The following is a 22714-nucleotide window of genomic DNA, read 5'->3' as shown; positions in this document are numbered from 1 at the left end:
CACACTACTAGATACTAGTTTATTATACACTATAGGGTGAAATGTTGGTGGACACCTGACCATCATCACACCTATGAGACCTTGAAGGATATCCCATTCCAAAACCATGGTCATTCAATAAGGAGCTGTCTTCTCCTCCTCCATTGCGGCAATAAAACACCCCCCCCCCCCTCCTCTGGGAAGTTATATTTCGGAGGGTTTCTCTGGGAATGTGAGCCCATTCAGCCAAAAGAACATTTGTGAGGTCAGGTACTGAATGTTGGATATGAAGACCTGGATCATCAAAAAAAAAAAAAAAAAATCGGGTGTTCTAATTCATCCCAAAAAGGTGATCAGTAGGGTTGAGGTCAGGGCTCTGTACAGGACACTGGAGTTCCTCCACCCCAAACTGGACAGACTGTTGCCTTTCCATCATCTTGAACCAGCTGCCCATTCTCCTCTGACATTTTCCTCCACACAACGGCCACTCACTGGATATTTTCTCTTTTTTCGGACCATTCTCTGTAAACCCGAGAGATGGTTGGTGTGTGACAATCCCAGCAGATCCGCAGTTTTTTTAAATACTCCGACCAGCCCGTCCGGCACCAACAACCATGCCACGTTCAAAGTCGCTTAAATCCCCTTTCCTCCCTAATCTGATGCTCTGAACTCCAGCAAGACCTCTTCACCACGTCTAGATGCCTAAAGGCATTGAGGTACTGCCATGTGATTGGCTCATTAGCAATTTGTGTTACCAAGCAATTGAACAGGTGTACCTAATAAAGTGGCCGGTGTAAAATGATTTGCAAAAGCAGAACAAACAGTTATTAATATTCCAGGAATACATTACCAACCCCCACCTTTTTTTTTTTTTTAGTTATCACGACTCAAAACCTCATGTTGAAACGATCGCTAGACAGTGACAGAGGACATTAAATTTTATATGCAAGTCTCAACTAAAATAAATTAGCCTGGACCTCCAGCTGTTGCAGAACTACAAGTCCCATGAGGCATAGCAAGACTCGGACAGCCACAAGCATGACACCCAGAGGCAGAGGCATAATGGGACTTTTAGTTTTGCAACAGCTGGAGGTCCACTAATTGCATATCCCTGCACTAGGTGAAGGAAATAAGGGGTGGAGAGCTGCCGCTTGTGCAGAAAACGAGTGACAAAACGCTGGTAAAAAAAAAAACGCTCAAGTCTCACATTTTTCAGGTGTTTCTATTGAAGTCTATGGAGACAAAAAAGCAGTTTGTGTACTTTGTCACCCTGAAGCAAAACATCTGCCGCTCAGATGTGAACAGGGGCCATTGAAAGGAATGGGATTTGGCTTGTTGAGCATTTTAGAGCTTCAAAAGCAGATTTAAAAAAAAAAAAAAAATAATAATAATAAATAAAAATCACTCACTATACAATAGTGCATCACATGCAATCCACTCATACATACAAAAGACGAACGACAGACCAACCTGTGCAGCAAAGTCAGGATTCTGAGCGAGGGTTTGCATCATGCTGCGCATGTAGGGGGCGGAGATCATACTCTGCATTAGTTGCGGGTTCTCGGATATCTGCTGCAGCAGACCCTGCATTTCTGGGCTGTTAAACATGCCTGAGAAAAAAAAAAAAAAAAAGAGGAAACAAAAAAAGGGCCATTAACAATTTCAGCTCCGGAAGATTTTACCCCCCTTCATGAGCAGGTCATTTTTTGCTATTCGACACTGCCACAACTCTCCTACATGTAAAAATCTTTTTTTTTGCTAGAAAATTAATCAGAACACATCTCTCTCTCTCTCTCTATTTTATACACACACACACACTTTTTAGCAGAGACCCTAGAGCAGGGGTGCTCAACCTGTGGCTCTCCAGCTGTTGCAAAACTACAAGTCCCATCATGCCTCTGCCTCTGGGTGTCATGCTTGTGGCTGTCGGAGTCTTGCTATGCCTAATGGGACTTGTAGTTCCGCAACAGCTGGAGAGCCACAGGTTGAGCACCCCTGCCCTAGAGAATAAAATGTTTGTCATTGCAACTTGTGTCACACACAGTATTTTTACAAACGCTTTTTTTTTTGGAAGAAAAACGGTTTCATGAATTAAAAAAATAAAATCAGTAAGGTAAAGCCCACTTTTTTTGTATAATGTGAAAGATGTTACACCGAATAGCTAGATACCCAAGATGTCATGCTCACACTCGTGGAATGTCGCCAAACTTTGGTACTTAAAAAAAAATACATAGGCGATGTTTAAATTTTACATGTTACCCCTTTAGAGTTACAGAGGAGGTCTACGGCTAGAATTATTGCTCTCACTTTAACATTAATGGTCGATACCTCACACATGTAGAACGATGTGCACATATGTGGGTGCGACTTATGTTTGCGTTCGCTTCTGCAGGTGAGCACGGGGGGGGAACATGGGCACTTTAAAAAAAAAAAAAAAAAAAAAAAAAAGATATACTTTTTGTTTTACACTTTCCCTTCAATTTTTAATCACTTTCATTCTTATTACAAGGAAAACATCCCTTGTAATAGACATAAGGATGACAGGTGCTCTATGGAGAGATTGGGGTCCAAACGTGAGCATGCGGGGACAGGGGCGCTTTAAAAAATTTTTTTTTCAATTAAACAATAAAAACTAATTGTATTTTTACACTTTCCCTTAAAAAAATTTTTTTTTTTTGAATACTTATTCGTATTACAAGGAATGTGAACATCCCTTGTAAATAGGAATAGAGCGTGACAGGTCCTCTTTATGGAGAGATGTGGGGTCTATAAGACCCCACATCTTGCCTCCAGGCGGGAAAGCATGTGATCAAAAAACAAACGATCTCGGACATTCCAGCTGAGTCCCTGGCAATGTTTACTTCCGCTGGTCATCATAATGTCTCACCCAGGCCTCCGAATATCATAGAGAGCCCCCAGCCACCTTTAGGAATGATCCAGCGGCTGAACAGCCGCTGATTGTTTTTTTGGTGCAGGGAAATCGCAAGGTGAACAAAATGTCTGGATGATGCCTGTAGCTGCAGGAATCATCCAGATATCTCCACTTAAACCTCAGGACATCACATGACGCCCACCTGGGGGGAGGGGGGGGGTGGGTTGGTTGGGGAAGTGGTTAACTGGCGATTGAGTGGTCATGCAATGCTGTACCCCAAATAAAAAATTGTTTTTACCACCAATAGAAATCAAGCTTTTTGCTGGTAATTGATCACCACTGGGGTTTTTTTATTTTTGTGTTTTTATTATATAAATGAAAAAAAAAGACTGAAAATTTGAAAGGAAAAAAAAAAAAAAAAAAAAAATAAACAAAAATTGGTTTAAACTTTGATATGAAACCTAACAAAAAAAAAAAAAAAATAAAAAAAAAAAAAAGTCTACATTGAGGCCAAAATGTCATCTGCTACATGTATAGCATCTACAAACTATGGTATGTACAGAGCATCCAGTAATTATTCATAGTGCTTCACTTTTTCCACATTTTCTTACTTTACAGCCTTATTCCAAAATGGATTAAATTCATTATTTTCCTCAAAATTCTAAAAACAACACCCCCATAATGACAACGTGAGAGACGTTACGTTTGTTTGAAACCTTTGCAAATTTATAAAAAATAAACCAAAAATTCTCATGCACATAAGTATCACAGCCTTTGCACAATACTTTGGTGAAGCTCCTTTGGCACCAATCACAGCCTCAAGTCTTATTGGGTATGATGCTACAAGCTTGGCACACCTATTTTTGGGCAGTTTCTCCCATTGTTCTATGCAGGACCTCTCAAGCTCCATCAGGTTGGATGAGGAGCGTCGGTGAACAGCCAATTTTCAAATCTCTCCAGAGATGTTCAATCGGGTTCAAGTCCAGGCTCTGGCTGGGCCACTCAAGGACTCAGTTTTTCCGCAACCACTCCTTTGCTATCTTGGCTGTGTGCTTAGGGTCATTCTCCTGTTGGAAGATGAATATTCGCCCCAGTCTGAGGTCCAAAGTGCTCTAGAGCAGGTTTTCATCAAGGAGGTCTCTGTACATTGCTGCATTCATCTTTCCCCTCGATCCTGACTAGTCTCCCAGTTCCTGCCACTGAAAAACATCCCCACACCATGATGCTGCCACCACCATGTTTCACTGTAGGTATGGTATTGGCCAGGTGATGAGCGGTGGCTGGTTTCCTCCAGACATGATGCTTGCCATTTGGGGTGAGCTGATCTCCTTTTTAAATATACAATGAATTTGTCTATGATAAATGATTAATTTCATGACATGTTGCTCTTTGCTCTCTTTTTATGTATGAGTTATATAAATGTTGCTTACGATATTTTGTATAGATATCCTCCTGAAGAAGCGGGGTTTGTTCCACGAAACTAGTAGAGGAAACCCTGTGCACCTTCATGTTTGAACTTTTCCTGTGGAGAATCCCTCAGGAACGCTCTAACTGCGGTGTACATACCATTGCATTTTAATCAGTGATGTTTTGTTATTGTTTTAGGTCTTTATTAAACTATATGAAATTTTACTAGTCTTTCTGCTTATTATCAAGTACCGGTATAGTCCAATTTATGATACTGTTGGATGGAACTGCTTATGGGTTAGCGTGAGCGACTACCCGGCACTTCTATCCCAGTTTTTTTCTTTAATACTGTGCATTCTGGATGATGGTACTCTATATGCTATGTAATTATGTAAATCAGAGGCGATACTCATAGTATGTTATGCTTGCCATTCAGGCCAAAGTGGTCAACCTTTGCTGCATCAAACCAGAGAATTTAGTTTCTCATGGTCCCAGAGTCCTTCAGGTGCCTTTTTCAAACTCCAGGAGGGTTGTCATGTGCCTTTTACTGAGGAGTGGCTTCTGTCTGGCCACTCTACCATACAGACCTGATTGGTGGACAGCAGAGATAGTTGTGCTGGAAGGTTCTCCTCTCTCCACAGAGAAATGGTGGAGCTCTGTCAGAGTGACCATCGGGTTCTTGGTCACCTCCATGACTAAGGCCCTTCTCCCCCGATCGCTCAGTTTAGCTGGGTGGCCCACTCTAGCAAGAACCCTGGTGGTTCCAAACTTCTTCCATTTACAGATGGAGAGCTCTGTAGTCATTGGGACCTTCAATGCTGCAGAAATGTTTCTGTACCCGTCCCCAGATCTGTGCCTGCATACAATCCTGTCTGGGAGGTCTACAGACAATTCCTTGGACTTCATGGCTTGGTTTGTGCTCTGACATGCACTGTTAGCTGTGGGACCTTTATATAGACAGGTGTGCGTGCCTTTCCAAATCACGTCCAATCAACTGAATGTACCACAGGTTACCTCCAATCAAGTTGTAGAAACATCTCAAGGATGATCAGTGGAAACAGGAGGCACCTGAGCTCAATTTTGAGTGTCATGACAAAGGCTGTGATACTTGTGTACATGGGATTTTTTTTCCTTTATTTTTATTAAATGTAAACAAAAAATTCTCACGTTGTCATTATGGCAGGGCTCGACAAAACCCGGGTGCCAGGTCGCATTTGCGACTAGATTTAGCGACCTGGGGCAGCACAGCTGGGGGTATCCTGTCTCCGTGGACCCCCCCCCCCCCCGGCGTGATCGCGTCGGGCCGGGCCGCCAGCGGCCGGTAATTGAGCCCCCGGCTTTGAGGCCTTCTGCGATCCTATGGATCCTTCTGGAATCTGGCGCCCTCTTGTGGTGGCCGTTGGCCATCTTCCCCTCGCTCGTCTCCATGTCAGGCCAGGGACAGGTCCAGATCGCCGTCACGGACCTGGCTCCTAACTTTTTTAGCTGGCTCCTAGATTCCAAGCAAATTTGTCAACCACTGCATTATGGGGAATGGTTTGTAGAATTTTGAGGAAAATAACATTTAATCCATTCTGGAATAAGGCTGCAACATAACAAAATGTGGAAAAAGTGAAGCGCTGCAAATACTTTCTGGATGCACTGAAGACAATGTGAAAAATTGAGCAACAGGTGCCAAGAAACAAGCAACCAAAAAAACACAGCAAATCATACCTGTCCCCAGACTGGAACCGCTGATGCCAAACGGGTTGGAAATGGGATTGGTCTGGCTGGTGGTGGTGGTGGTGGTGGAGCCGCTATTCCCGTCACCAGTGGATGTCTGGCTGGGAGAGGATGACGAAGGGTTCCAAGGATTGGGGAGAGGCTCCCGATTCTCTGTGCGCAGCGGCTGGGAGGCGGAGCCGTCAGGGCCACCAGCAGAGGAAAATGGATTATTACCAAACTGGAAGAACATGGAAGAAAGTGAGGCAAGAATATGGCACAACACAAAAATTCAATAGAAACAACAATTCTAGGATCCTTCCAGTTTCCTCACGAAAATCGACTTTGGTCACGTGATCTCTGCTGTAGGAAAGGATGAGCTGATCTGTGCTCTGATCCTTACCATCAAAACAGACCTCACCCCACCAAACCCCTAAGGCCTTTGATCACATGATTCTGGCAGAAGGAGAGGATAACCCAATTGGATCTCTAATCTGTCCCATCACTGGGCAAATACTTAGGTCCTGACAGGTATCAGAGGGAACTTGGAGAACAGTCCTGATACAATCTGAACCCCTTTCTATAATTATTTACTCCTAACAAGACTATTAACAGAAGATATAGAGGATTTGCCCATAGCAACCGATTTAGCACCCCCCCCTTCCAGTGGTCCCTTATAATGCTACTACTGCTAACGTGACAGCCTCCCAGTGGCAATAAGATACAAAAACTTCCTTATTTGCTTAAGGGGGTTGTAGCGGCAGAAGGTCCCCCCCTCCCCCCATCTTATTGCATTCTATACATTAAGATAAAAAGCCTTGTGTGTAGCAGGCCACCCAGTACCCCCAATACTTACCTGTACCCCCTTCTCTATCCAGCGATGTCCACAAAGCCCTCAGTCGTCTGGGACTCTCCCTCCTGATTGGCTGAGAGACACCAGCGGTGCCACTGGCTCTCACGGCTGTCAAAGTCAGCTAGCCAATCAGGGGAGAAAGGGCCCTGGCCGAATGGTAGCCCTGTGTCTGAATGGACACACAGAGCTGCATCTTGGCTGTCTCCCCATAGCAAGCTGATCTTTCTGTTTTGAATGCTTTGAAAGGGCATAGGAGCCCAGATCTCTCTATAAAGAGTACCTGTCACAAGGATGTTTACATTCCTTGTGACAGCAATTAAAATGATAAAATTAAAAAAACTAAAGCAAGAGTACAAATCCCAAAAAAAATGTAAAGAGTCAAAGCGGAGGTCTGCCAAATTATTCTTTTTTTTTAAAGTCAGCAGCAACAAATACTGCAGCTGCTGACGTTTAAAATATGGACACTCACATGTCCAGGGCGCCCGCGATGTTGGCACCCGAAGTCAATCTGTCGCTCGACTTGGGTGCTGCCACCGCCGTCTTCGGTAAGGGAATCAGGAAATGAAGCCTCAAGTCGTGCTGCGCAATCCGGATGGTTCCTGTCTCTGGGACTCGTGCGAGAGAGGGGGGGGGGGTGTTTTGGGAGGGGAAGAGGCGTAGACCCGGAAGTGGGTGCAAATACCCACTTCCGGGTCTACGCCTCTTCCCCTCCCCAAACACCCCCCTCCCGCACGAGTCCCAGAGACAGCAGGGACCATCCGGATTGCGCAGCACGACTTGAGGCTTCATTTCCTGATTCCCTTAGCGAAGATGGCGGTAGCACAGTTATCTGCACCCCCTTCCACCCTGAAAGGTGCCAAATGTGACACCGGAGGTTACATTTTTGTGTGAACCTCCGCTTTAAGTGCATAGAGAAATAAATACACCAAGAGGAAGTGGATCAGCTCCCTCTGCTGGTGGACAGGAGGTGTGGCAGTCAGCGGTTACCTGCTCTCTGGCTGCACTGAACATGGGCTCCTGTATGTCGGTGTACATGCGGCGTAAGGCGTTGTACCCCCCAGGAATGCTCTCCAGATTGCTGAGGGCTCGGTCCTGGTTCCTCATCATCTCTTGCATCATGGCCGGGTTGCGAGCCAGCTCCATGGTCTGAAAATAGAACGTTTCCGTCATATAGGCTAAAATATCACAGTTCAGCAAACTTGCTTATGCAAATAACAAAACTCATCAATGAGGGCTGGTATTATTTACCATGCAGCACGTGCAATAAAGCATTTACATTACATTATGTTCTCCATCGGCTGCACTCTGCCATATTAGAAGGGAGGGACTCTGTGCATTATGGGAGTGTACACGCACTGCGATTACACAAATGTGAACACAGCAGCCAGTGAATCCCACACTGAAGAGGAAGAGCTGAATATCTATATGGTCTGTACTTATATAGCATTACTAAGAGGATAAAAGGACATTCACATCAATTCTTGTCATAGAACATTCACACAGTCACAAGCACAGGCCAACTGGATCAGAGGCCATTTTGTCTGAATTCTGGAAAGAACATTTGAACTGTATATAAAAACAGTGTCCATGATGGACTCGATCCAATGTGGGATGATCCCACACCCGCAAGTCAAGTGTGTCAATCACTTAGCCACACAGTGCCCAAATCATATATGACCATGATCAATTGACCAACCACCAATCAGTAAGTGCAAGTCTCTTTCCTAATCAACTTTCACTCTGTGCCCTGAAGAAAAAATAAAAATAAAAAATTAAGATCTTCCGATTGTCATATTTTAGAAATGGGTTACATCTGAAAGAGTCTTTACAAGACACAGCCAGATAAGGAAGGGAATTTAGTGCTTATAGCAAAGGAGTATTAAAAAGGTAGAAGAGTGGTCATAGGTGGTACACTTCAAATATGGAGGAGCCTTCAGACCCCATAGGGGCTCAGGTGGGCAGGACAGAGAAGGGTAAAGATGGTAGCGATAAGCAAGCAGCACCCATTGGAGAGGATGGAAGGGTAGAGATGGTAGCCATAAGCAAGCAGCACCCATATGGAGATCGATGGATAAAGATGGTAGCAATAAGCACCCATATGGCGATGGAAGGGTAGAGATGGTAGCTATAAGCAAGCAGCTCCCGTATGGGGAAGAAAGGATAGAGATGGTAGCAGCACCCATATGGAGATGGAAGGTGTGATGGACTTGCCCGGGACATAGGCTTTTGGAGGGGACTGAATGCTGGCCTACTGATTATGGAACCCTGGATTTTGGGAGAACGGTGCTCTTTGTAAGCTGTATGCCTGGGCACACTTGAGGTGGCGTTACTTTAGATTCAGGTCCATGTCCCCCCAAGACACAGACTCTGGGAACCATGTAATTGCCATATTAAAACTAGCGGCTGATTCATACTGTTGGGACACATACTGTTAGAAGAAGATGCTGAGGACATCAACTCCAGCCACCTGTCTGCTATAATGTAAATAAGTCTAGTATGGCTTCCAAGTCTTTCACCCATTGTTGTTTGTGCCAATTAACCTTGCTATTGTGTGAAGGAGTTCTGTGTTGAGATTTATGATAATGTGCATTGAACAGTCAGCGAGCTAGAAGACGGCAAGTCTACCCTGAAAGGTCATATCTCCGAGTCACCAAGTCTGGATAAATGATTAGTAAACTAGCTCGTGTTAATTAGGTTTCTGGTTACAGTTTGTATTGTCAGCCTGCTGTATATATTTGTGTGTCAGCTCAAATAAAACAGTTCATGTTCAGCAACCAAACGAGTATTGTCTTGTTTTCTGGTTGTTAGCAGGTGGAATATCTATATTCAGACTGGGAGGAAGAGGTATATGACAAAATTACTCAAGCGGAGTGTGGGACGTTTCATTACAGAAGGGTAGAGATGGTAGCAATAAGCAAGCAGCACCCATATGGGGATGGAAGGGTAAAGATGGTAGCGATACGCAAGCAGCACCCATATGGAGGATATGGAAGGGTAAAGATGGTAGTAATAAGCAACCATATGGAAATGGAAGGGTAGAGATGGTAGCAATAGCCAAGCAGCACCCATATGAAGATGGAAGGGTAGGGATGGTAGCTATAAGCAAGCAGCACCCATATGGAATATCTCAGGTAGGCAGAACAGAAGGCAGAGCGGATATGGTAGACCTAGCCAAGCAGTTCCCATACAGGAGGCGCTCACATAGGCAACACAGAGGAAGCTGGTGTATCCAAGTAGTACAATTCCCATACAGAGGAGCTCAGATTAGCAGGACAGACGCAATGCACCATCAGAACTCGCATACCTGTCTCATGAGCTCTGGGTTGTTCAACATATGGCTGATTTCCGGATTCCTCTCCATCAATTGCTGCATCTGAGGGTTGGCCATGATCATCTGTCTCATAAGATCCGGGTTAGACATCATATTGTGCACCAGGGGGTTCTCCATGATCTGGGCCAGCATCTCAGGGTTGGACATCAGCTGGCGCTGCATTTGTTGCTGGAGCTCCATGAAGTTGGAGGAACCCATGCCTAGATTGCTCAGTCCTGCCAGGCCACCGAAACCAGCTGGAAGAGATGCAAATAATTATATATATAAAAAATAGAGCAAAAGGAGATACCCTCACAAAACTAAAAATGTTCATTGCAGATTTGCTTTTTTGTAAGTGCCACATGTGTAAGAGTTAGAATGGTCTGTCTACTTGTTTTGCCCTATTAGTGTAACCTTACCTCTTGGAATGGTTGTATGTGTAGTTTTTGACTTGTATTCCCTCCCTTGTCAGTGGGATGACTGTGTGTGGCCTCACTTGTATACTCTCCCTGTCAGTGGGATGGCTGGCAGAGTCCATCCCATGTGAAAGGGGCCCAACACACACCTACACTAAGGCAAAACCTGGGAAAAATGTACATAGCAAATTTACATAGGCAGATCCCTGCTTTGTCTCTTTTCCTCACCATCAGCGAGCGCCATGATCGGCTCTTGCTGTGTGTAACCAGTAGCGGCCGGAGCGTGCGCCACCCCCCATGTCAAATCACGTATGTATACACGTGATCTGGCACGCACAGGTGCTGCCCTGTAGCAATAAAAACAGCATTAGGGCAGAGCTGAACTGGTTAACAGTTTCCTGATTATATTTGTTCTCTAAAGCAGTTTTTAATACCCGAGCAGCTCTTTACCAGCACATCAGCCATACAAAGAATTACAGCTCTAAGGTAATGACTTCTCCCACAGCAGCCATACTTACACAAGATACCCGAGGACGTGGTTCTGTCGGCTGTGGCCGTGGTTCCAGTGCTCGCTCTGGGGGTCTCTGCCTCAGGTGTAGAGGTGGTCTGTGTAGGAGGGGGATCATTGCTTGCAGGACTAGCGGCGGCAGTGGAAGCAGCAACTGCAGCAGCAGTAGCAGCGGCTGTGGCTGATGGGTCCTGTGACCTGCAAAATCAAAGTCGTTAATCAGCTTTTTAAAATAAATCTCTACTCCAGAAACTAAAAAACACACACACACACACCAAGAAACACCAGTAAATCCAGTTCTACAGACAAAAAAAAAAAAAAAAAAAAAAATTTAACCCATCCCGCTGGCATCCCTTTAATAAAAAGTTCTGAACAATAAAGCAGTGGGAAGGATCGGTGATCGCAAATGGCGGTCACAAATGGAAGCCAGTCCTGCCAGCTTTATAAAAATAAGTGCGCTTGTAAGACCGCTGCGCAAATACAGCGTGAGAAAGTATTGCAATAACCATTTTATTCTCTAAAATATATATTCATTACTGTCACAATGTATTTGCACAGCTGTCCTACAAGCACACTTTTTTTAATTATAAAAATAAGACAACAGTAAAGTTAGCCCAATTTTATTTTTATATATATATATATATATATATATATATATATATATATATATATATATATATATATATATATATATATATATATATATATATATATATATATAAAAACACACACACACACAATATATGTTTGGGGGTTCCAAGTAACAAAAAAAATAAATATATACAGATTTTAACTTGAGTCTGAAAAATAGGCCTGGTCCTAGAGAGTGGATAATTTGCTGGCATTTCCTCTCACTGTTTTGTTATGGTACAAGAAGTGAAGGGAAAATCTCCACAATGGGACAAAGATGGCAAAAAAAAAATCAATAAAAAAAAAAAAAACAAAAAAAAACAGAGGAGTTATAATCCTTCCTGGCGCCTTCCAAAATCCATAGTTCTCCTTTAAACTACAATCACCCCGCAATTGCATGCGCTTGTGGTCACATTAGTGAGGGGTTCCAAGGGGTAAAGTAGGGGATTCGAAGGAGACAGAACGGCTCCTACCCGCCTGTCAAATTCTCTCTAAAGAGTGATCTGAAGGCAGATTGCTCTTCAGAGTTCAAAGCAAGTGTGAATGAGCCCTTTATCTGCAGCCTATGGCTTCGGCACATCATGATCGTTGCTTTGCACAGGACGGTTTGTCTCCCTTACGATTAGCTCCTGGATCAGCAAGATTTGCATTCAGCTTTGAATGCACAAGTAATGACAATCCAACTGCACTCCGAGACGTTCAAAGATCACTCACCATGGAAAATACCAAGTAGGTAAACAGCACAGGCACCACTATATTTGTTTTGGGACTAGCTCAGTACATACTGCAGCCCTTGTGGATTTTCGATCAAAATTCCACAAATATTTTACAGAGTACCCAACAAAATGAAAGAATTTCAGTCTAAAGCTGGCCATACACCTACAGATTATCTGCAGATTTTCTATGGTTAGATGGAAAAAGTGCAACAGATTTTTCTCCATGTTCGCTAAACTGTGTGGATGGAGGAATCTCCCACTTTTTCCATCTAACCACAGATATAAAAAAATAAATAAATAGATAGATATAGAGATATATCTATCTATCTATCTTGGCCTTTGCCAGCTGACTACACAGCAATATTTACAACTGCCAGGCCGGACATGACGTCATAACACGACGCCCAGGCCTCTGAAGATCATAGAGACTGCCAGGTGCTGGTATTCTCTATGGCGAGCTTCCAACACCAACGGATTCCTTGTCCGGCTCGCCGGTGAAAGCACCCGAGGGCGGCGAGAAGGGCATCCCCTTCCGCAAGAAGGATCGTCGGCTGAAAGATGGATATCTGAATGATGCCTGCAGCTGCACCCATCATTCAGAGATCCCCACTCAAACCTCAGAACTTACTTGAGCATTACGTGGTTAATAATGTATTTATAATTACAGAGCTGCATTTTGTGTGTCTTTTATATCTGCCTGGAGTTCAGCTTTATGGTCTTAAACCTCGGAAATGAAAAAGGAACAAAGCATATCCTTCTATAGTTTGTACTTGCCTCAATCCAGAGTGTGGTCCCTATCTGCTCTCTCTTCCCTCTACTATATACATGAGTCACTTCTGACAGGCCTTGCCGTCAGCATAGAATCCTGGAGGATAGCCCTGCACCCCCTGCAATACAGCGACAGCCTAAGCTGTGCATGCTTCCCAACAAGAAGGGTGTGTATTTACTCCACTCAGGTCTCAGATTACACTCTGCTCTATGCTGTGCAGTGTGTAAATCTGCACTTTGTAGGAGCTGTGGAGAAGAGAAGGCTGCAGATAGACAGGTACAACTTATGTAGGAGGATTTGTTTCATCTCTGTGCATCACCTGAGGCCAGTTACTTAATTGGGCTTACATAAAAGGTTTACCACCACTTCTATTAGGTTCCATATGCTGTCTGAATCCTTGCTGGAGAGAGCAAAATCTCTATCAACTCACAGGACCCATCATGGAATTCAAAAAGTTATTGGAATTCCAAACTGAGTTATCACCACCGAAACACAGAAAGATGTGCATTTTGATGGGCACACCAGCTCCGATGGACAATATATGGAGCAGGGCCAATCGGTGGCACACAATTTCCACGATTCAGCCTCATAAGGTTGAAAGACACAATCTCCGCGATCCCCCACCCCCATCCTATAGGCCTGCACCAAAAATCCCGCACTCACTTCTGCGCCGTCTTGATCACCAGATGGACCGTGAGACCGTCTTTGATGCCGTGCTGGTTTAGCGTGTCGCCGTCTTTCAAGATCTTCCCGGCAAAGATCAGTACCAGCTGATCCTTCTTGGCTTTGAATCGTTTGGAGATCTCCTCTTTGAACTGCAACAGACAGGACAGGATGACAGTTTTGTTAGATAGAATTCCAAGATCGCTATGAAAAACGTGAGAACAAAAAACTATAAACCAGATCCTCACAATTATCCTCAAGTTTTTGTCCCCCCCCCCCCCCCCAACTTACATATGCCCAGTTGGAGTTTTTCTTTAAACTGAACTGGTAGCTAGCAAACGCCTGGTGAGCAGATTTCTGAAAAAGAACACAGCCTAGCAAAGTCCCATAATCTAGGGCAAGGGTCTCCAAACTTTATAAAAAAAAGGGCCAGTTCATTGTCCTTAAGACTTTAAGAGGCCCAAACAATGGCCAGTGGGAGTAGGAAATGTCCTAGCCAAAAAAAAAAAAAAAAAAAAAAAGTAAAATAGTGCCCCATCATTTGAGTCACCAGGAGAAATTAAGCCCCATTGTCCTCAGTGGAAGGAATAGTGCGCCACCATTGAATAGAGGGAAGAATTATGCCCCACAGCCAAAGACATGGTGCCTTGTTGTTGGGAGTCAATAGGAGGCATGGTGATCCAAGGGCTGGATAAGGGCAAGCACACGGCCACACAGTTTGGAGACCACTGATCTAGGGAAATGTTAAAAGTTTAGCAGGTTTTGCCTTCCCTGGTTTCTCCGTCAACATGCTGATGAGCTGGTAGGGTGATGTACTTCATGAAAACCTCACAGCCACCTGCCTCAGGTTCTCCTCAAGAGACCCATACATGCTACCGTATGGCCAAACATCTGTGGACACCTGACCATCAAATCTACTATATAGCCAAAAGTAAGTGAACACCCCTCCAAAGGATTGAGTTCAGGTGATTCAAGTATTCATAGCATACGAGGGCATTTCGGACACTTGTGATCTTCTAGCCTTGTGGTAACAGCTGGGAAAGGGACCTTTCTGTTCCACCATGACTGTGTGCATATGTACAAAGCCAGTTTCATAAAAGACATTGTGTGAACAGTTTGATAGGGATGAACTTGAGTGGTCTACACAAAGCCCTGACCTCAACCCTACTGAACACTTATGAGATAAATTGGAACAGTAATGGTGAGCCAGGTTCTCTTATCCAGTATTAGTCCCTACCTTACAAATGTTTTTTTTACTGAATGGACACACATTCCCTAGGACACACTCCGAACGCGAGGGCGGCAATGTCATACTAATGTCCATGTTTTAGAATGGGATGCCCAACGAGGTGCTATAGCCAGGTGTTAAAGCTACGCTATATGGCTAAGAGTTTGTGAACACTTAACCATCACACCTCACTGAACATACCATTATAGAAGAACATTTTGTGAGGTTTGGATCACCTCAAGTCTCCAAAATACAGATAACCACATATGGGAGCCATTCAACAACCGATTTTCAAGGGCCAAGTCCTCTTCAAGACTATTGCAGGACACTTGAGTTCTTCCACGCAGGCTGGTTTAAAGAGAAGACCTGTCTCACCATCAGTGTTCTAATTCACCGAAAAGGTGTTCAGTAGGGTTGAGTTCAGAGCTCAGTGTAGGCCACTTGAGGTCCTCCACACCAAACTGGTCAGACAATGTCTTTATGGAGCTAGCCCAACCACAGAAGTTATATCTGGCAGTGTGAGTATCTACCTATACATTCACAAACTGTTAGCCATATAGCAAAGCTTGAAAAGATAGGTAGACCCTCACACTGCCAAACATGACTGCCAAATTCTCTTCTGTGGGTGGGCCAGCTCCATAAAGTCAAGATTTGATCAATTTTGTGTGGAGGACATCAAGCGGCCTTCAGAGAGCCCTGACCTCAACCCAACTGAACACCTTTTGGATGAATTGGAACAATAATGGTGAGCCAAGTCTTCTCATCCAACATTAGTACCTAACCCCATAAATGGTGGCCAGCACCATAAAGACATGGTTTGACCAACTTGCGTAGAAGAACACAAGTGTCCTCTGCATAGAGTCCTGAAGAGCGCTTAGCTCTCTAAAAAATGGTTGCTGTGGATGGACCATCTCCATAAAGACATGGTTTGACCAGTTTGGTGTGATGGAAGAGCCCTGACCTAAACCCTACTGAACACCTTTGAGATGAATTGGAACATTGATGGTGAGCCCGGACATCACAAAACGTTCTTTTGGCTGAATGTGCACTCCAGAAATCTTGTAGAAAGCCTTTCCTAGAAGAGTGGAGGATGTTATAGCTGCAAAAGGGAGGCCAACTCCATATTAACGACCATGGTTTTGGAATGGGACACTCAACAAGGTCATATAGGCAAGATCTCCTCAGTCACACACATATATATATCTGCACAAATGTTGCAATGTGAATGGACCAGTATTTTCACAGAATGGATAACTTTCTTTTTTCTTTCTAAGCCAATAATATGTGGTCCTGGATCCTGGGTACAAGCTCAAAACTGCATCAAGAATCTGTATCTCTTAGCTTCATAATTCCCAGAAGACTTTATACGGGGCCAACATATATGGCTGGAAAGATAATAAAGCCATCTACTTGTCCCAGAAGTGGGGCCTGGACCTGCTACTAGTGGATCAGATGCATTTACACATTTTACCCACCTCTCGAAAGTCTGGCTTTCTGGGAATTGACGGTCTTTAAACATTTCTGGTTCACCTCGTATAATCAGGCCTCTGGTAGTTTGCCCACGTTACAGAAACCTCTGATGAAGAGCGTGCCTGGTATCTCACAATTGTCAAGAGGCTAATTACACAAAGATTTCTCAGTGTGTGATCATGAACGGCTCCGCTCCGGGGAAAACTCAGCTGCTTCAATGGAAGGCTACAATTGCAACATTATATGAGAAATGACCCCATGTGTCAGCTGTGCCAAAGCTCGAAAAGCAATTTCGCCAAGTCTGGCCGAGGCAAGGGCCAGAAAACACGGGTGCGGTACCCGATAATATGCCCTCATCACCACAAATTAAGAACTCACAGGTGGTCATCAGACTGTATGCTACTGCACAGTTCCAGCATTCAAACATGTTTCAGGCAGCAGGGGAAGGAATGGGGTAATTTAAGTGGCACAGTTAACCCCTTGACAGTCTGTTCTATCGTTCAGGTAGTTTGTTGGTGTGATCTCTGGGTTAAGTTCCTAGCTCTGCCCATTACGAGGGGCTCCAACCACCCCAGCTTCATTTCCTACTTACGTTTTAGAAAATGTAAACAGGAGTATTGGGAGTGCGTAAATGCCTGAGAAGCGCACACTGGCAAAAAGCCATTGATTACCCTTAAAAGAGAAGTGTTGCCCAACGCTTTTTTTTTGGTCAGATCAGGTCATGAGTGCACCCACTTTTGCTCTCCTGTGACCCCGAGCCAGCTAACGGGCTAAACCCCACTCTCAGCTGACATCAGAGAGCCGCTCCGAGCTCTGGAAGGATCCAGACCAGTGGCGGCTGGTGATCAAAATTTTTGGGGGGTGCAAACGAACTGAAAAATACTGACCACCCCCCCCCCCAATTGCAGCCTCACTGTGCCATCATACGCAGCCACTTGCTTCCATCATACATAGCCCACTCGCTGCTCCGACACCCCTCCCAGCTCTCTAACAGCATCCCCGTAGGTGGTCCCGCACTTACCACCAGTAGCCGTGGCGGGAATGTCCATCCTCATGTCTTCTCTGTGCCACCTCTTCCTAAGAGGCAGGGCATCCTTTCAGGAAACAGGTCTGACGACCTGCCTCCCCGATTGGCGAGGAGGAGCGTTAATGCGAAAATAGCAAAAAATAATTCGCTATCGGCACACAATTGGGTGGGATCAGGACACACTCTGAGCCCACCCTATTTTGAAGCCCATTAAAGCCTCTGGCTCTAAACAGGTGCTTCAAAAAGTACCACTCCCTCCCACCGCCGCAATAGGAATCCATGCGTTCGGCATCCTGAAAGGGGATGGGTGCATGGACGGGGGGGGGGGGGGGGGGGGTGTCGACCGTGCGCTCACAATGCACGGGCCTCCCCAATACAGACCATATTGTTGTGATCCATTAAACTGCCCGATTGATAACTAGCTTCGGCTTCGTCCCGGCACGCAGCTCCAGCTTCCTCCTCCTCCCGGCACGCAGCTCCAGCTTCCTCCTCCTCCCGGCACGCAGCTCCAGCTTCCTCCTCCTCCCGGCACGCAGCTCCAGCCCCTTTCCAGCCTGGTGCTCCTGTGAGCACTGGAGGAACAGAGTATAGAGCGGTAGCGACTGACAGTTTCATGGCTGGGACACATCATCTAAGCTCTTTCCTTCCAAGCCTGATGGGCCCTGGCCCTCCCTTTTCATTCAGGATTTCAGTTCTGTCAATCACGATGGCTCAGCATCACACGTGGGAGTTACCTATACCCATCTGCAAAATACCCACCTGACTGACACACCCAGCGCGGCATTTTGATATTTGTACAACTCCTCCCACTGCTTGCATCAGAAGAGTACTGAGGCAGGGCGCTGGGATTATTTTCAGGAAGCTATGTACAGTGTCCTCCTGGCCCCTCCCACCAGCCGTGATCTGTCTGCACTGTATAGAAAAGCCCAGAGACCCGGTGATGACATCACTGGGAGTAAACTAAGGTATGCAAATGGAAAGGTCATATCTATAGGAGTCTCAAACTGGTGGCCCTCCAACTGTTGCCAAACTACAAGTCCCATCGTGCCTCTGCCTGTGGGAGTCATGCATAGAAATGCCAGCCTTGCAATGCCTCATGGGACTTGTTTCACAACAGCTGAGGGGCTGTCAGTTTGGAGACCCCTGATCTAAAGGGAAGGAGCCAGGGAAGGAAAAACTCTAAGCAGATTCAACTTTGGCTTTAACATTAGGATTGCACCGATACCAAGCATTTGCACAAGTATTGGATACCCCAAACCTTTGGTGGTACGATTTGCACCCGTACAAAATCGCACGGCAAAAAAAAGAAAAAAAAAAAAATTGCATTTGATCTGAACAGGAGAGTGGCGGAATTCCTGTCCGAATCACTTGTGGCTTCCCCCACCGCTCCTGTGTGATCCCAAGCTAGTCATAGTGACTAGAAATGGGAAACCGCACAGAAATCGCACCACACTAGTGTACAAATTGAAAGCAATTCTTTGTAGTGCAATTTGATCCCATTCATTTTGTAGCACAATTATCGGTACTCGTACCCACTCAAAAAAATAAACAAACAAAAAAAAAAAAAAACACACACGTATTATCCATGCAATGCTAATCTCATAGGCACTCTAAACTTTACAAAAAAAAAAAAAAAATCGACAGGAAGAAGAAATAAAAACAGGGAAGGGCAAAACAAAACAAATAGCAAGCATGTCTGAAAATGCAACATTTACATCATCCTCGACTTTGGTGTCATGATTCCCAGTGGAGAGTTGGGAGCAGCATTCACTTATCACTTTACTCTCACAGCCAAGTCATGCTATCGTTATAAGTGTCCTCACATACACTATATTACCAAAAGTATTGGGACACCTGCCTTTACACCCACATGAACCTTAATAGCATCCCAGTCTTAGTCCGTAGGGTTCAATATTGAGTTAGCCCACCCATTGCAGCTATAGCAGCTTCAACTCTTCTGGGAAGGCCGTCCACAAGGTTTAGGAGTGTGTCTATGGGAATGTTTGACTATTCTTCCAGAAGCCCATTTGTGAGGTCAGGCACTGATGTTGGACGAGAAGGCTTGGCTTGCAGTCTCCACTCTATTGGGTTGAGGTCAGGACTCTGTGCAGGCCAGTCAAGTTCCTCCACCCCAAACTTGCTCATCCGTGTCTTTATGGACCTTGCTTTGTGCACTGGTGCGCAATCATGTTGGAACAGGAAGGGGCCATCCCCAAACTGTTCCCACAAAGTTGGGAGCATGAAATTGTCCAAAATGTCTTGGTATGATGACGCCTCAAGAGTTCCCTTCACTGGAACTAAAGCGGCCAAGCTCAACCCCTGAAAAAACCCCCACACCATAATCCCCCCTCCACCAAATGATTCGGACCAGTGCACAAAAGCAAGGGCCATAAAGACATGGATGAGCGAGTTTGAGGTGGAGGAACTTGACTGGCCTCAACCCAATAGAACAGCTTTGGGATGAATTGGGCTGAGTTCACACAAATGCTCTGACATTGGGAGCTCATGTCGCATGACATGTGCAAATTTATGATTCCCTAGGGGAGCCGTCTTAACTAGTCCGACACAAGTCAGTCCGACTTGAAAATGCTCCCTGCACTAGCGAGTTTGGGGTGGAGGAACTTGACTGGCCTGAGTCCTGACCTCAACCCCATAGAACAACTTTGAGATGAATTATGCCCTGCACACACAATTGGACTTTCCGACAACAAAACAGTGGAATTTTGTTTAAAGGGTTTTGGCTCCAACTTGTCTTGCATACACACGGTCAAGCAAACGTTGGCCAACAATTACGAACATAGACGTACGGCGAGCCGATGGGATATCTGAATACAAACGCTAGTTTCCGAGCGCTTCCGGCTCATACTCGATTCCGAGCACGCATGGATTTTTGTGCAACAGACTTGTCTACACGCCATCAGAAAGTCCAACAAAAATTTGTTGGCAGAAAACTTGAGAACCTGCTAGCCAACATTTGTTGTCGGAAAGTCCGACAACAAACGTTTGATGGAACACACACACGGTTGGACTTTCCACCAACAAGCTCACATCCAACATTTCCTGTCGGAAAATCCGACCACGTGTATGCGGCATTAGATTGGAGACTGTGAGCCAACCTAGACACACTCCTAAACCTTGTGGACGGCCTTCCCAGAAGAGTTGAAGCCATTATATCTGCAAAGGTTGGGCCAACTCAGTATTGAACCCCACAGACTAAGACGCCATTAAAGTTCCTGCGCATGTAAAGGCGGGTGCCCCAATACTTTTGGTAATATAGTGTACTTCCAAAGAAAACAATGTGAGGTTATGGCTGGAAGTGGTTTTGAATAAACATTCCCCCCCTCCCACCCAATGTAGAACCATACCAGTTAAATGACTAAGACTCAATCAACTGTAGCTCTACCAAAACTATGCATTATAAGAAACTGCCTAAACGAGCCTCTCTCAACCTTTCCAACACAGAGGAACCCTTAAAATAAAGTTCTCGGGGGGACCTCTGCTAAAAAAAAATACTAGATCTAATAATACATTAGTGTGATGGTCAGTGGGCACTTGGTCATTGGGAGGAATGACTTCCCTTATAGAGAGCTAAAAAGATCAATGGCGTCAGTGAGAACTGATCGGCAGAAACTGCTCACGGAACCCCTAACCTCCTGTTGAGGAACCTTGGCCTAAGCTTGAAAAATTTAGGATTTTTTTTTTTTTTATAGAAATAAGAACTGTTGGGTGTCAATGCTTTATTGGACTGGGCAGATCACATGGTTACATCCCCTTCTGCTCACCCAGTATGTCTGAATCAGCAGGTCACCCATGACTCCTACAATAAACTGGGCCACCCTGCCCGGCATAGTTCGAATTCCTGATGACACAACACTAAGCCAGAGTGAAGAAATCATGGAGAAAAGGCCGTAGGAAGAAATCAATTTCCATTCTGCAAAAGCAGTATTGAGGAATCCAGCTCCAGTATTCACTGATCAGATTTGGTACATTTAATAGGAAAAAAAAAAGGAACAAACACTTTGCTGTTGTCATAGAAACATGTTTTAATTTCCTACGAAAAAGTAGTAGACCTCACTGGCTGCTAATATGAGAGTGCCATCTTCTCATCAATCATTACAAATCGGTTTCATCAATGCCTTCCCCTTTTTGTAAGGCAACCTCCCCCCTAAAGATCAGGATTGACCCCCATTAGAGGACAGGATACAGCCTGCACTTCCAGATGATTTATCTTGGGAGCCAAGGTACCCCATCATGCTCCCAAGAAGCCTAAGGGTTCCTCGAATTCTGAGGCAACCATCGGAGGAACCTCGCACTCAGAAGCCGTGAAGGGACCCTAGGCATTCTGCAGTCCCCCCACCCCCCCAAAGCTGATCTGGGGACAAAACTGGAGCTGTGCATAGATCAATCAGGTCCCATGTTTCGTTTTTTTAAGCTTAAACAATCTGAAGTTAGAAGCCGATTGGCTACCATGCAGAGCTGCACCAAATTTTGCACGCTCCAGTTTTAGTAGCTCAACCCCCGTGTTTGCAGATGAGCTGTCCAGGAACTACTCAAGGCACCTCCATCTAAAAGCCCAAGGTACGCTATTGGCCAGATATGATCCATCCAGGAACCCAAGACATCCTACAATTCCACATAAGCCACCTGGAGACCCCAGGTACCCTACCGTTCTCAGACAAGTCATCGGAGGATTTAAGGCACTTGTGACACCAGATGACACTAGGGATCCATGGCAACGAACACTCCCTGTAAACCCAACTAGGGACCCAAATTACCCCATGGCCAGAGATGACCCATCCAGGAACCCAATGGCATACCACATTCTCAAACATTGCTTCAGAGGACTCAAGATAAATCACAGGACCATAAAACCCATCAAGGAGACCGAAGGCACCCCACATTCCTAGACAAGCCATATGAGGACCCAAGGTTGCCCATGGACTCAGATGACCTGTCCAGGAGCATCACCCCTTCATCACTACCACAGGTAGCCCCTGGCCCTACATGACCCATCCAGGAACCCAATGGCACCCCACACTCCAAGATGCCTCATCTGAAGACCTAAGGTACCCTGAAGCTCTAGATAACCCATTTGGGAACCTTAGTTAACTCCCAGTTAGCCCATTTGAGCACCAAAATGTAACCCGTGGCCCCAGCTGACCCAG

At 45.2% G+C, this 22714-nt stretch overlaps 1 protein-coding gene across 2 annotated transcripts in view; it reads right to left on the bottom strand.

Moving 5' to 3' along the window:
* UBQLN4 (ubiquilin 4) overlaps positions 1-22714 on the bottom strand; it is a 30297-nt gene that overhangs the window by 3994 nt on the left and 3589 nt on the right. For both annotated transcript variants that reach the window (XM_077464171.1, XM_077464172.1), the window contains exons 2-7: positions 13825-13976; positions 11057-11244; positions 10117-10379; positions 7800-7958; positions 5972-6200; positions 1450-1589 (exon numbers count right to left, since the gene is read on the bottom strand). In XM_077464171.1, the coding sequence (XP_077320297.1) occupies positions 1450-1589; positions 5972-6200; positions 7800-7958; positions 10117-10379; positions 11057-11244; positions 13825-13976 (1131 nt within the window). The remainder of the gene's footprint in view (positions 1-1449; positions 1590-5971; positions 6201-7799; positions 7959-10116; positions 10380-11056; positions 11245-13824; positions 13977-22714) is intronic.

This window comes from Lithobates pipiens, unplaced genomic scaffold (genome assembly GCF_037356315.1).
Source record: "Lithobates pipiens isolate NorthernLeopardFrog02 unplaced genomic scaffold, aLitPip1_a1.2 Scaffold_30, whole genome shotgun sequence".
Lineage (NCBI taxonomy): Eukaryota > Metazoa > Chordata > Amphibia > Anura > Ranidae > Lithobates > Lithobates pipiens.
Note: the sequence above shows the minus strand (reverse complement) of the source record. Positions and strands in the feature narration are given on the sequence as shown.